At 36.6% G+C, this 14,002-nt stretch overlaps 1 protein-coding gene across 10 annotated transcripts in view; it reads left to right on the top strand.

Moving 5' to 3' along the window:
• The window catches only part of LOC132104528 (receptor-type tyrosine-protein phosphatase U-like), a 281,009-nt gene extending 268,452 nt beyond the window's left edge, over positions 1 to 12,557 (top strand). For 9 of the 10 annotated variants that reach the window (XM_059510078.1, XM_059510070.1, XM_059510071.1 and 6 more), the window contains 5 exons: positions 786 to 1,100; positions 4,340 to 4,465; positions 6,454 to 6,611; positions 7,236 to 7,371; positions 11,255 to 12,557. In XM_059510078.1, the coding sequence (XP_059366061.1) occupies positions 786 to 1,100; positions 4,340 to 4,465; positions 6,454 to 6,611; positions 7,236 to 7,371; positions 11,255 to 11,317 (798 nt within the window). In that variant the 3' untranslated portion in view covers positions 11,318 to 12,557. Of the gene's footprint in view, positions 1 to 785; positions 1,101 to 1,241; positions 1,558 to 4,339; positions 4,466 to 6,453; positions 6,612 to 7,235; positions 7,372 to 11,254 lie in introns of those variants that run through there. The other variant, XM_059510079.1, reaches the window with a different exon arrangement.
• Positions 12,558 to 14,002: the final 1,445 nt, after the last annotated feature.

The raw sequence follows: 14,002 nt of genomic DNA on the forward strand, positions 1-14,002 counted from the left end.
AAATATCCAACAGTTAACATGCTTGATTCTTATAAGGTGTGTTGTTAACTGAATGATCAGTGCTGCTGTTAATAAGTTTCTAGAAAACGTACTAAAATTACTAAAACTAAAATTTTAATAAAATAAATGAAAACTAAATAGAAATAAGTCAAAATAATGACAAAAGCACACCGAAAACACACTAAAAAAATAAATACAAATAATAAATAAACAAATAAATACATAAAACAGAAAATTAAAAACAAATTAAAAATACTATAATGTATACAAAGTATACTATAATAATAATAATTATATAATTGGATCAACAACTGTTTTCATGTTATTTTTGATAATGTGTGCAGCAGTTGTGATGCCAGACAATGGGGGTTTTCAGCTTATGAGTAAATCAAGGTCTGTGGTAAATATAAATTTGCAATTATTGGACATTTTGCTTCATAATGTAAATTACACACAATTTTGAAGCAGTCCAAATGTTTTCTTGGTTTTCCCAAGTTTGTCTTGAGCAGTTAAGCTGCCTATTGCTATGCAAAATAACTATCATCTTGTGCTTTATATTTTATTGGCTGAAGGACTATAGAAGTCTTGAAAATTCTCTTTCATGGCTTTAATCACCTCTTCCATTTTTCTCTGTCAGTTATTCTTGCCTCTAGCCATTGCCTGAATAGTTTTACTTCCTCATCCTCTCTTTGTCTACTTAGTTATATCGTTCCACGCCCTCTGAGTGCTTTCAGACACCCTTTGATCCCTTGTCTTTTCTCTGTGTCTGACTTCTGTCTCTTCAGACTCTAAACTCTGTCACCCCTCACCTGGACGTGGAGGAGTGCAGCGTTTCTCTGCTGCCCCGCAACCGTGAGAAGAACCGGAGCATGGACGTGCTGCCGCCTGACCGCGCGCTGGCATTTCTCATCTCCACCGAGGGAGACGGCAACAACTACATAAATGCAGCACTGATGGACAGCTTCCTGGAGCCGGCTGCGTTCGTGGTGACCCCTCACCCCCTGCCCACCACCACCGCTGACTTCTGGAGACTGGTATTTGACTACGGCTGTACCTCCATCGTCATGCTCAACCAGCTCAACCAGTCCAATTCAGCCTGGGTAAGGTATATATATATATTATACACACATTTTATTTTTTTCAACCCTCATTGTGGTCCTCTGTCTGAAATTATTAGTTTTTTTTTCTTTTCTTTTTTTTTTAATGGACGGCTTCTTTAAGGCTCATCATTGAATGTGTAGTTAGAAAACTTTATCCATATAAAAGCATAGTTTTCAGGCAAAGCATTATGAAATATTTCACTTATGTTTTACAGTGTAGATGCTGTTAGATCCTACGCAGTTGGCTGCTTTAAGTTTCTCTCCATTAGACTGTGCCTCATTTACAAAAACAAAACAAAAAAATCTGCAGTCACATGATCCGAACAAACACATAATCCTCAAACATGATCCAGAACACCACTGAAATAAACCATGCACTTGTTCCTGATGCTGAAGGCTATACAGATACACAAATAAACAGTTTTAATTGGATGTGTCAAAGTGAAACACTCTTTTGCTCTTCCATTTATCCTGTTGTGATGTGACCCATACTCAGAATTCATGATCTGCATTTAACCCATCCAAAGTGTGCGCACACACACACACACCCGGAGCAGTGGGCAGACATTTATGCAGTTGGGGGCTCAGTGCCTTGCTCAAGGGCACCTCAGTCGTGGGATTGCCAGCCCGAGACTCGAACCCACAACCCTAGGGTTAGGAGTAAAACTCTCTAACAATTAGGCCACGACTTCCACTTACGATTATTCATTTATTACAAAATAATAACTAAAGGCAGTAACAATCTGAACAATATTCTGGAAACAGATAATATTTAATAACAGATAATAAGGTGTCATTAATTAACATTAGTTAACTTCTTTAGTTAACATGAACTAAGAATAAACAATAGCCTACTTCTACAGCATTTATTAATCTTAGCTAATATTCATTTCAACATGTACTAATGCATTATTAAAATCAAAAGTTGTTTGTTAACATTAGTTTATGCACTTGAAGAAGAGTTGTTTACTTACTTTATAATTAGTCAATAACGTGCTAATTTTCTTCATTCAGACCGAGAGCTCGCACAAAAACAAGAGGCCGGATTTTTCACACGAACCAATCACATTCAACCTTAACTGATCGTATGCAATCATAGCGCGATGGAGCCATTGCCTCATCTCACGTGACTTTCCCCCATTCATCTCAATGAGCCTCCAGAAAAGTCACTGCACACTTTGGGGTCTCTGTAGAAAGTCAATGAACTGAAGGAAGGCAAGTCTCCGCTGTAATTTTACCTGAGGGATATATATATATATATATACTGAACATTGTCCAGGTTATAATTAAAATTTTGAGATTTAGAGCAAAGTGTATCGTCTTCATAAAGGAATAAAAGTCTGGTTGTGGCCAGAGAAGACTGGTGTGAAAATAACCCCCCACAGAGCCCATAATTCTCACTATGGGTGAAAGGCAAACACACAACGTGCTTTTCATTTAAGACTCCCCACATTGATAATGTGTTTGTCTTGTCTAAATTGGCAATGAAATGAACAAACAAATTTTTTCCGCTCCTCTCCCCCTGTAGGCAAGCACTGTGACCTGTGCTCCATGATAAAGCATTTCTGGTGCACATTATTCCACTGAATGCAAACTTAACTGATAAAAAAAAGTGTGTGTTTGTGTGTGTGTGTGCCTTTGCACGAGTGAGGCAATCTGCAGAAGATTATTTACTGTAATAGTTATCTCTGCTTCCTGTCTTCCCTCTGATGTGTGAGTGTTTTTCCAGACATTATCACACTCAGTTATCTAACATTCAAGAAATATTTCTCTGTTCTCTTTCTGCTACAGTCACTCTTTTCTGATCTGTCTGATTGTGTTTGATGAATATGTATCTTCTTCTGCATCATGTCATCATGTCATTAATACGCATCACTGTGACAAGGATATAACAATTTCTACTGTATCTCATCTATATCAAATCTTTGTATCTCTCATTGGAAATACATGGCTGGAGCTGCTTCACTCCTGCTCGTTTCAAATAACACTGTGCTGGATTAGATCTGTCTGCAACTGGCGTGAGCCAAAATTAATTGACACATTGAGCACGTGGTAATCTGGTGGGAGACTGGACTAGAAAATGCAGCCGATATAGAGAAATGAGCAATTATTATTTATCTAGGTGGGCCTCAATTGGATTTTCAGTGCTGATTAGCCTATCTCTGGCATTTCCTTGACTCCATTATCCTTTTCACTGTCTATCTTCACCCTTCACCTAATTGCAAGTTGCCCATTTTCTGCCTTTTTTTTGTTTGTTTTGTTTTACGCATTTCATACAGACATTAAATTGAATATGTATTTTACTATGTTTGTTTATGATTATATATATATATATATATATATATATATATATATATATATATATATATATATATATATATATATGTGTGTGTGTGTGTGTGTGTGTGTGTGTGTGTGTGTGTGTGTGTGTGTGTGTGTATGCAGTAAGGGTGGTATTTTCAAGATCAGAATGTGGAAAGGAAATAAATAAATAAATAAATAAATAACATACACATAAATAAAAAGCTGTTTAAAATATTAAGAAATAGGTACAAATTTATACTTTACAATAATGTTACATTAGTTAACATTAGATAACTACGGTAGTTAATGTGAACTTACAATTAAAAATAAATCCAATTATAGTGCGATGGAGACATTAAAATTGTTTAATGCACAGCTTCCAGTACAGTATCCCTTTCTTTTATTTATTTATATATTTATATATATATATATATATATATATATATATATATATATATATATATATATATATATATATATATATATATAACATTCTAGGGTCACACTTTATTTTAGGGTCCAATTCTCACTATTAACTAACCATTAACTATGACTTTTGCCTCAATTAACTCCTTATTTACTGCTTATTAATAGTTTATAAGGTAGATGTTAAGTTTAGGGTATTGTGTAGGATTATGGATGTCATGCATTATATGTACTTTATAAGCACTAATAAACAGCCAATATGTTAATAATAGACATGCTATTAAGCAACTAGTTATTAGTGTGAATTGGACCCTATACTAAAGTGTTACCCATATCTAGATTTATTATTATTATTAGCAATTGTTTTTTTGTTTTTTTATATTATTTAATCCTTATCTGTCATTGATGGTCGCTGTTCCTTCATTAAACAATACATTTGATGTATCCTTTGTACAGGAGTGTATTAAAATAACAATTTGCATCTGTAATTGTGTGCTTCTCTCTGTCAGCCTTGTCTGCAGTACTGGCCTGAAACAGATATCCAGCAGTTTGGACCCATGACAGTGGAGCTGCTCTCCAGATCCACTGATGAAAACATCGTCACTCGCCTATTCAGAGTGACCAACATCACACGGGTGAGTCTATAGGGCCAAATAAGTCATCTTCAGATATATGTTATCCCCTGGACGTTCCTTCCAATCATGAGCCATTTTCACCCAGTGTTAGCACTGACATTTATTATAGTACCTCATTAAAATCAGACCTCATTAGAAGAATGACCCGTCTCCCACTTCCCTCTTTTTTTTAAGGACTGGAGATTCCCTGAGTTCAAGGCAACTCCGGGAAAGGTTAATTAACTGAAGCTAATGGCTAAATGATCTTTTCGGAGTCTTTTAGAAACTGAATTCAATAACGTTTAAATTAAAGCAAAGGTATAAAAGTGTGGTCAGTCATTAAAAGTCACAAACTAGCACTGGTGGCACTGCACTGCTGGAATTAGACCTGTTTATTTCTCACTTTACGTGCATGTTTGAGAGAGATAAAGTTGTACTTATTGTGTCAGTATCTCTCAGTGTATGCTGTGCTTCTTATATTGCACTTTCTAACACCTCTAGCTGACCTCAGTCATCCCTGATGGCTTCATTGTCAGCATCCTGTCTCTTTGAAATCTTGTCCCAAGTGTTGCACCTCTCATTGCTAGCCCCCTTTAGCACACTTGTCAGGCAGGCTGTCAACCTTTAGCCACATTCCCATCCGTGCCTGTGTCAGTTTGGCTAGCCCCTGTCAGTCCCTACGTCCCCTCTGTCTCTTTGAGACTCTGCAAGCCGGGCAAACACTCCATTTCATTGTCAGAAAAGAGATCTCGTACTGCCTCTTCACAAGACCCAAGAGAGAGCCACTCGTGTTGAAACGGTGAGTCTCGCTTCCCCAAAAAGGAACGAGGTGTAGAATGTTATTGATAGATCACATTGCTAAATAGCGCCAACCCTAGATAAAGAAAATGACAGAACAATGCTTTTAAGATTTGTTACATAGTAATTTAGGTGCTTATTAATGCTCAGCTGATCCGGTCGATGACTTGCAGATGAGCTGAATATTGTGTGCTGTTTTTGAAATGAGTGTTTGATTTACAGTACATATTCCAGGAATAGGTTGTAAAATAGAGCACAAAACATTTAGTGAAAGTACGTGCTTCAGCTTCAGATTGAACCTATGCTGACTGGAAAACCATGCACGTAGTGACATTTCTGTGAAATTAAATTACAATGCTTCTTGCACATTACGTGACACTTTCAACGTAACATACTGCTAAAAGTGTGTTCAGTTTTATCCAAAACAGATGAATCTGGAAATTAGTGAGTGGCACTAAAGCTATTACATATTATACTATGTCCTTAACTACTTATGTACTTAAATTAAATTAATAATTTGATACAGTGCAATTAAAGTGTACATATTTTATTTTTTTACATTGTACTAATATTTTAAAACACTTTCCTGTAATAGCATCTGTTATTAATTTCTTTATTAACTATAATTACAAATTCAACCATACCCCTAAACCTTAACCCTCCATAAACCTAACCATACCACCGAACCTGTCGCTAAACTTACCCATATCTCACCTCAATAGCAGCAGATGATTTGCAAATTCAATATAAATACAAAAGATACTTTGCATCAAAAATTTTATATATTTTTTAATTTATTTTATTTTATTTATTTATTATTATTTCTTGATGCAAGTAAGTAGCAGTTAAAAAGTAGTAGTGGGACGGATAGCACTTTATGTTACAGTTCTACATGTATACATGTGTTCCTGTAGCTCAAGTGGTAGAGCATTGCGATAGCAAGCAAGCAAGTGCAAGGTTGGGGGTTCCCCGGGAACACATGATAGGTAAAAATTGTTAGCCTGAATGCACTGTAAGTCGCTTTGGATAAAAGCGTCTGCTAAATGCATACATTTAATTTAATTACGTTTTTATATACTATGTACTCATTATAGTAATTACAAAAACTAGGCAATAACCAAAGTGTCTCTTGAAAACACCTGCAAAATTATTTGACCTTCTGTTGTACTTCTCTGTTTTATTAATGTTTTCTCTCTGTCTTTATCATTCAGCTGCAAGAAGGTCATCTGGTAGTGCGACATTTCCAGTTCTTGCGCTGGTCGGCTTATCGTGAAATCCCAGACTCTAAGAAGGCCTTTCTCAACCTGCTGGCACAAGTGCAGAAGTGGCAGAGGGAGTGCGGCAATGGTCGCACTGTAGTGCACTGCCTGTAAGTTCCACACGGCTCCACTTCCACATGCTAATTGGACACCAATTACACTTCATTGTGTTTATAACTTCATTATAAAATCCGGGTCTCTTTTGCTCCTGCGCTCCGACAATTGCCGTGGCCAAGCAACTTTGAAAACCTGCTTAAAGCTCTTAATCTCCAGCTGTTTTTCATGTCTTCATTTTCCTAAGTATTTGACTTCTTAGAGCTCTAGCCTTGGAATTCGTACCTGCCACCTGCACTTGCCTATAGTTTAATACGTCTATCCACTATTAATGAGATAGATTTTAGAGGCTTCAAAGCATCTATGCTGGGGTGCCCTTCCTCTATCAGTAGCCCAGGGGAAATGATCTTAACACAGTAGGATGTGACATTTTTATTGCATGTCTGTTCCCTAGAGCCCACTGGTACTTTCCATTCCTTCATGCTCAAAAGTGTTGCAGATGTCTGGCAGAATGTGGTGGCACAAATATGCCTCTTTCACAACTATCCCCTCCAGACATCTCTAATACAATAATCCACACAAGCTTTGAGAGTGTGCTGCTCAGATCCCGTTCCTTCATGTGTTACAAGCTGCTGCTTTTCTTGAAGATGCTAATGGATTGACATATTGTTGTCTGTAAGGAATGGCGGCGGACGCAGTGGCACTTTCTGTGCTTGCACCATGATAATGGAGATGGTGCACCATCACAACATGGTGGACGTGTTCTACGCCGTCAAGACTCTCCGCAACTCCAAGCCCAACATGGTGGAGTCTATGGTTAGTGTGCTTACTTATGTCAAGTACTAATTAGTTCTGTTTGCCTAGGTGTTTGCTTGTGACCATTAAATATAACTATATAAAATAATAATAATAATAATGATAATATTATTACACTTTTATAATAAACTAAACAATAAAGTGTAATAATACTATTATATTTTCAAATAAAAAGGCAGTGTTAAATAAAAATTCACTTATTTTATTGTAACCTTAAAAGTAAAATGCTAACATTTATGTTTTATATGAATTTTCATCATTTTCAAACTTAATATTAGCAAGTTTTTATTTGACTGTTTTGCCAATTTATATTTATATATATATATATATATATATATATATATATATATATATTTATTTATATATATATATATATATATATATATATATATACTAAATCAAATTTAACTATATAACTAAATCAAATTTTAGTTATAATTCTACTTGGTAAGTAAACATTTTTAACTATTTGCAAATAATTTTTTTCAAATATGCACACATTCAATCTTATTTGTATGCCCAATATGTCAAAAACACAAAATGTCTCATCACATTCACTTCCTAGTGGGCAATTGATGTTGAAAAGACATTAGTTTGAAGTCAAAAAATGACTCAAAAAAACAAGTCAAATATCCAAATTAAAGTGAGGTCAAAAACTTGACGTGATGTTGATTTGATGTAAATTTAATATCCAACATATTAGCTTACATAAATCCCATGCTGAAATTGGTTTGATGTTTATTTCCTATTTTCACCCAATCACCAAAGAAGAAATTGCCATCAAAACTGAATGTAAAATCATCTTGATGAAGTCTTGACTAATATTTGACATCAAATTGATATCAAGGTGTCACCTGGATTTAAAACGGTTTAATTTGCGGAAGAAAAAAAAAGTCAAGTTGTTTGTATTACGGGATATTACTGTCATAAAACAGCTGTAACATTTTAAATGTTAAGCTACTTCTACCTCGCTTTCTTTTGACGTTAAAACTGATGCTTCATGTGCTTCCGTGAACAGTAAACCCTGCCTACTTGAATTTGATTGGTTAAATCAAACATTTTGACACTTATGAGCCCTGTTAGACCCCTGAGGCAGAGCAGTCTAAAAATTTAACTTTTGGGGGGTCAGTTTGTCCATATCTAATATTAGACTTGTCTTCCTCGATCTCTTTAATGGTTACGGCCCTGCTATTGCCCATACATACAGACTAAACCCCTAACCGATATACATCACATTTTGGTGTATAAATTGTGCTACATCATTTGTGGAATGTTAATGTATACCTCGAATGAGAAGAGATACTTTTACTTGACTTTGCAACATAGGATACAATTGCCAAAGCAAACCCATTGACTAAAGGCCAAATATTACTACATTTGTGTTCTGACAGTGACCTTTACTTGTAAGATGCATAATGAAATCTAAAATTGGGAAATTATTATATGCAGTATGATTTGATTATTTGGTATTAAGATTCATAATTATTCTTTTTTAAATATGCTGAAGAAACGTAAATGAAATGCAAGGTAAAATTGTACTGGCGGCAAATATCGACAGTCTTTATCATTTAATTATGAAAAATAAGCTGTAAAAGGACATATAATGTTTCTAAGAAGAACATTATTTTGTGTAATTGGTGTACCGTATTTTCCGCACTATAAGGCGCACCGGATTATAAGATGCACCTTCAATGAATGGCCTATTTTACAACTGTTTTCACATATAGGACGCACCAGATTATAAGGCGCATAGAATAGAAGATACTGCAGTCAAACGTTTGACTGGGTTTGAGTTATGCATCCACTAGATGGAGCTGTGCTAAAGGGAATGTCAACATTTTGACAGAGCGCCTTTATCCATATAAAAGGCGCTCTGGATTATAAGGCGCACTGTCGTTTTTGGAGAAAATTAAAGGCTTTTAAGTGCGCCTTATAGTGCAGAAAATACAGTAATGAAATGTGTTCATGCAGCTTAAGGTTAAAAAACACATTATTTTCCACATACTGTACATTATTGTTTCTCTTCCGCATTCTGAATTGCATAGATTTTAAAGCTCGTCGGTCTGAAAAGGGAGGTGTTCTCTAATTGGCCAGCTATTCAGTGCATTGTGATTAGCTGAATACCTCAAGCGTGTGATGGAAATGTTACACCTCTTACTGTACTGTGATGCCGTCTACAGGTGTTCTATCAAATAATGCTACCTATCAGATTATGCTACCAACACTGTATTTATCCTACTGTAAGGGTACGTTAGGTTAGGTCAGTGGTTCTCAGTTCCAGTCCTTGCGCCCCCGTGCTCTGCAAATTTTGTATGTTTCTCTTATCGCTTCAGACGTTTGTTCTTTTATTTATCTACGTTTGTTCTTTGCATTTATTTATAGAGGTACAGTATATGGTGTCACACTTGTACTTGTTTGAAGACGTTGCGCAGCGCAAATGCGTGAATGAATGTTCCGAAGTGAGGTAAACATGAACTGATTTCCCCTGCTCAGGGAGTACGGAGCAAAGAACACTGTGTAGAGACCATGTCAATGGGAACACAGTTCATGTACGGAATTCACTTCTAACAAGCTGATTATCTGAATCAGGTGTGTTAACAGAGAGACATGCAAAATGTGCAGAGCAGGTGGTCTCGAGGACTGGAATTGAGAACTGCTGGTGTATGTGTACATGTTAATAAAGAATTTTGCTTCCGAATTACGCTACCATCTGTTTTAATGGCATCAAAATCTGACAGGGTAGCACAGATCATCATTACAAAAGAGGAATGTGTTGTATCCAGTGGGGACATAATTACTGATTATACTGTCTTTGTATGCGTTGCATTGCATCGCGCAGCATAAACATAAACTAGGTCTACATTTGTGATAGGAGAAATGATAAACAACAAGCGCTACTTTACACAGCGCAAAACTCGGGTTTGAATCATCAGTGGCAAAATCTTTAAATATAAATATGTAAACGTACTTACAGACTGTGAGTCAGAACAGAACATTGTAGTCTACTCTCCCAGGATCAGGAAACAGTCCTCCATAAAATGAACCACACACATCTGAATAGTTGGGTTGAACTGTTCTGGAGCAGTGTTGTAAAAACCGTGTTGTAAATACAACTTAACCACTGATTTCTTGTTGTGTCCTCTTTTGGAAGGCCAAACAAAGTATTTTTGAAACATGCAGCATCTCCACAAAATGGTAGTGGCAGCAACAGTGAGAATAAAAGTAACTCTTTCTTTCTTTGCATGAACATTTAGGCGGCATTATGCAAATCTTCCTACATCATGATTTACAGAAGACGTTGGGGTGTGTTTAAATGAGGAGTTTAAGTGTTAAAGTGTTACAATTTAAAACTTTAATATACATTTAGGATCGAAAAAATATAGTATAATATCATGTCTAAAGCAAACTAACATAAACATTGTTATGATCCAATACAAAAAATATCTTTATACTTCAATGTTTCACATTTATACATTTAATTTAGTTGGTTACTTTTCATTTCTTTGTATATTTTTTGAAGTAAATCCTACACCAATAATTCTTCAGTGTACATTTCTAAATATATTCTCTAAATATTCCTATATACACATATGCTGCTCAAATGGATGCGTGCAATTATGAATAATGATGCAGAGACCTGAAGTCATCAGCATGAACTTTTGTCATTTATTTTAATGTCTCTCCTGTTCTGCATCTTTTGTGAGAATGGATCTGAGTAATTATAATAAATTATTAAATTATGCGATCAGATTTTTATTTTCAGATTGACAATCCACAGGCCAATATGACTCACAATTTCTTTATATGTAAAACTCTAGTAGTGCTATAAAGTTGATAGTCTATGTTGCCAGAGAAACTGATGTTGCCTTGCTGTTGTCTGCAGGAGCAGTACAGGTTCTGCTATGAGCTGGCTCTGGAGTACCTGGACTGCCTGGAAGTCAGATAACACAAGAGCTCGAGACACAATCAACACCAGCTTCAACATCTTCACCTCGCCTCCTCTGTTCTCTTCGGCTTGGGCCAGTCTAGCCCACATGAATGAGCCTTTCTGTCCTCCAGTGAGAATGCATATCTACATCAAGAGCGGGAATGCAAGACTTGGCACATTTCTCTAACCTTTAACCTCTATTGTCGTCTGTGCACTTTCTGTTTTGATGTTTCCGACCTCCTGTGCCAGATATTCCTGCCAAACATCGAGGGAATCATTGGGATTTCAACAGCTTTGAGATTATGACATATGTCGGCTTTGATCACATGACTGGCTCTCTGCCTTATACACCAAGCAGGGGAAAACACGCTGAATTTTTGCGAAACCATGTGGTGCCATGGGTGATATTGTGTTTGTACATTATGTGTATTGTTAAACTCTGTACATGGGGCAATCTACTGCACCCGTTTTTACCAGAAAGCATTCCTCAAATGTAAGGATGTGAAGGCTCATGGAGCTTTTCTTTTCAATTACTTAAAGGTGATGTGTATAATTTTTTGACCTTCATCTGCTTTCCCAGCTTATTGTTTAGAGACCATGAGTGAGCCATTGATTCTTTGGGGCGGGACTACATTTTTGGCTGACCAGTGAGAAATTGGGGCGTGTTCAGGACTGTTGTTTGAAACTGGTTAATTATTTTTGCAAATCTTCCAAATTATTGGTAATGCCAGAGGAGAAAAAATTACACACTTCACCTTTGAATCTGAAAGTGACACTTGAAAGTGTCAGTATTTTGACAAGCAAGTAGATATAAAGAGGGTTTCTGGGTTTATTTCTTGTTTTCTTGGTGTGTATATATATATATGTATATATAATATATATTTTGCAAAACAATATTGTTTCTAGATGTTGTCTTTAATGTGCCAACACATTTTTGTATGGGGGGGGGGGGGGCATGAAGAGGATCACTCATGGATCTGCATGCCTGTTTCATGTTTCATTGCAATCCATTGTGACCTGTCTGCTTTGAGTGCTACTGCCCACTGTCATTGAGTGCAGTAAAAAATAAAATAAAAAAATGTAATTAAAAAAGTATATACGCAACTATATAAAATAATCAGAAATGCTACTACTACAGAAAACGGTGAGGCACTCGCTATAAAGTTGCTTTTTATCTTTGTATTGGTTGTTTTGTTTTCTAAAAAAATAAAAAAATAAATGTCATATGAATGAATAAAACATTCCAATGTTGCTTTTATCTCATTGTCATTATTGTAACATTAATTTTTCCCAATTTAAATACACATAGGAAATTAAATAATAATAATAATGATAATAATTATAATAATAATGATAATACATAAAGAATCTATAATAGCTTAAATGTAAATAAGTAGCAAGTAAGTTAAAAGGAGAAACATGTATTGACTTCAGATATGTTCAGTGTCTCTAAATACACATAAACACAAATCATGGATCACAGGAGCGGATGCTCCCGATCAGATTATTTGGGCTAAGCATCAGCATTCACAAACCACTGTCTACTGTTATTTTTAACAGAAAATAATTCTGGTGGAGGTGGAGTGGTGCCCAAGATGAACAGGGCTTTTACCAACTCAAGAAAGGGCACAAAGCAACTGAGTGAAGCCCTCACCATATAGGATTTTAGGAAGAATGTAGAATACTAGCGTGCAAACTTACCACAGTGTGGATTTCAGAAAGTGTGACTTCACATGCACACTTAACATAGCATGGATTTTCAAATACTGTTCTAAGGAGGGGCTCTCGCGGCAGTCTGATAGAGCAGCTCATAGATGGAATGGTGCATCTCAAAACAATATGTTTGAGACTCATCAATTCAATCTGCGGAAATAATGCTGGTGCGCTCTGGGGAAAAGACAGAGTACTCAGTCTCATATGAGAGGAGAACTCCGAATTCAGACTATTGCACTCATAAGCGATCCTTCTTGAAAAAGGGGAGCACTGCTAAACTACCACGAGAATTGCCCTACTAGCCCCTCATGTTGAGGGAAACGATGCTTGAGGTGTATAAACAAATACACACTGGCTAAATGGAGCCCAAGGAACCAAGGTCTAATCAAGAAAGGTAACAAGGCAGAGCATGTAACCCTTATCGTACAAGATTTCAGAAAGTTTGCAGAGTCTTGTGTGCACACTTACCACTTATGTGGATTTTAGAAAGTGCACAAAATGTTCACATGCACCTTGACCACAATGTGGTTTTTAGAAAGTAAACAGAGCTTAGCATGTGTACCTAAATTTTCCTAAGCATCGCAGAGGCGCTGAGCCACACGGGAGAGGCAAGCTCAAATTTTACAAACCTCTGGCGAGGGGAGCATCACCTGAGGTAGCATATACAAGAAGACTTCTGTAACTGCCACTTGCCCCAGGAGACCCCTCAGGGTGACATGGCCGGACATCCATGGAATTCCCTGCAGTGCTGTGCCAGGCCTGATGATCAAGGAGGCTCCAGCAGAAACCTGTGATCTCAGCCGCCTAATACCGGAACATGAAGCCGGATGGCTGGTGCTGACGAATGTTTAGTAAACACTGTAACTGAGCACTGCAAAATAAACTCACAGAGTTTATTAGTAGACACATAACCACCAGCAATTTAATACGCATAAGAATATACAGATAGGGTTACATACTCCCCCACACTCCTGCGTTGGGGCCCCCCTC

This window comes from Carassius carassius, chromosome 25 (genome assembly GCF_963082965.1).
Source record: "Carassius carassius chromosome 25, fCarCar2.1, whole genome shotgun sequence".
Taxonomy (NCBI): domain Eukaryota; kingdom Metazoa; phylum Chordata; class Actinopteri; order Cypriniformes; family Cyprinidae; genus Carassius; species Carassius carassius.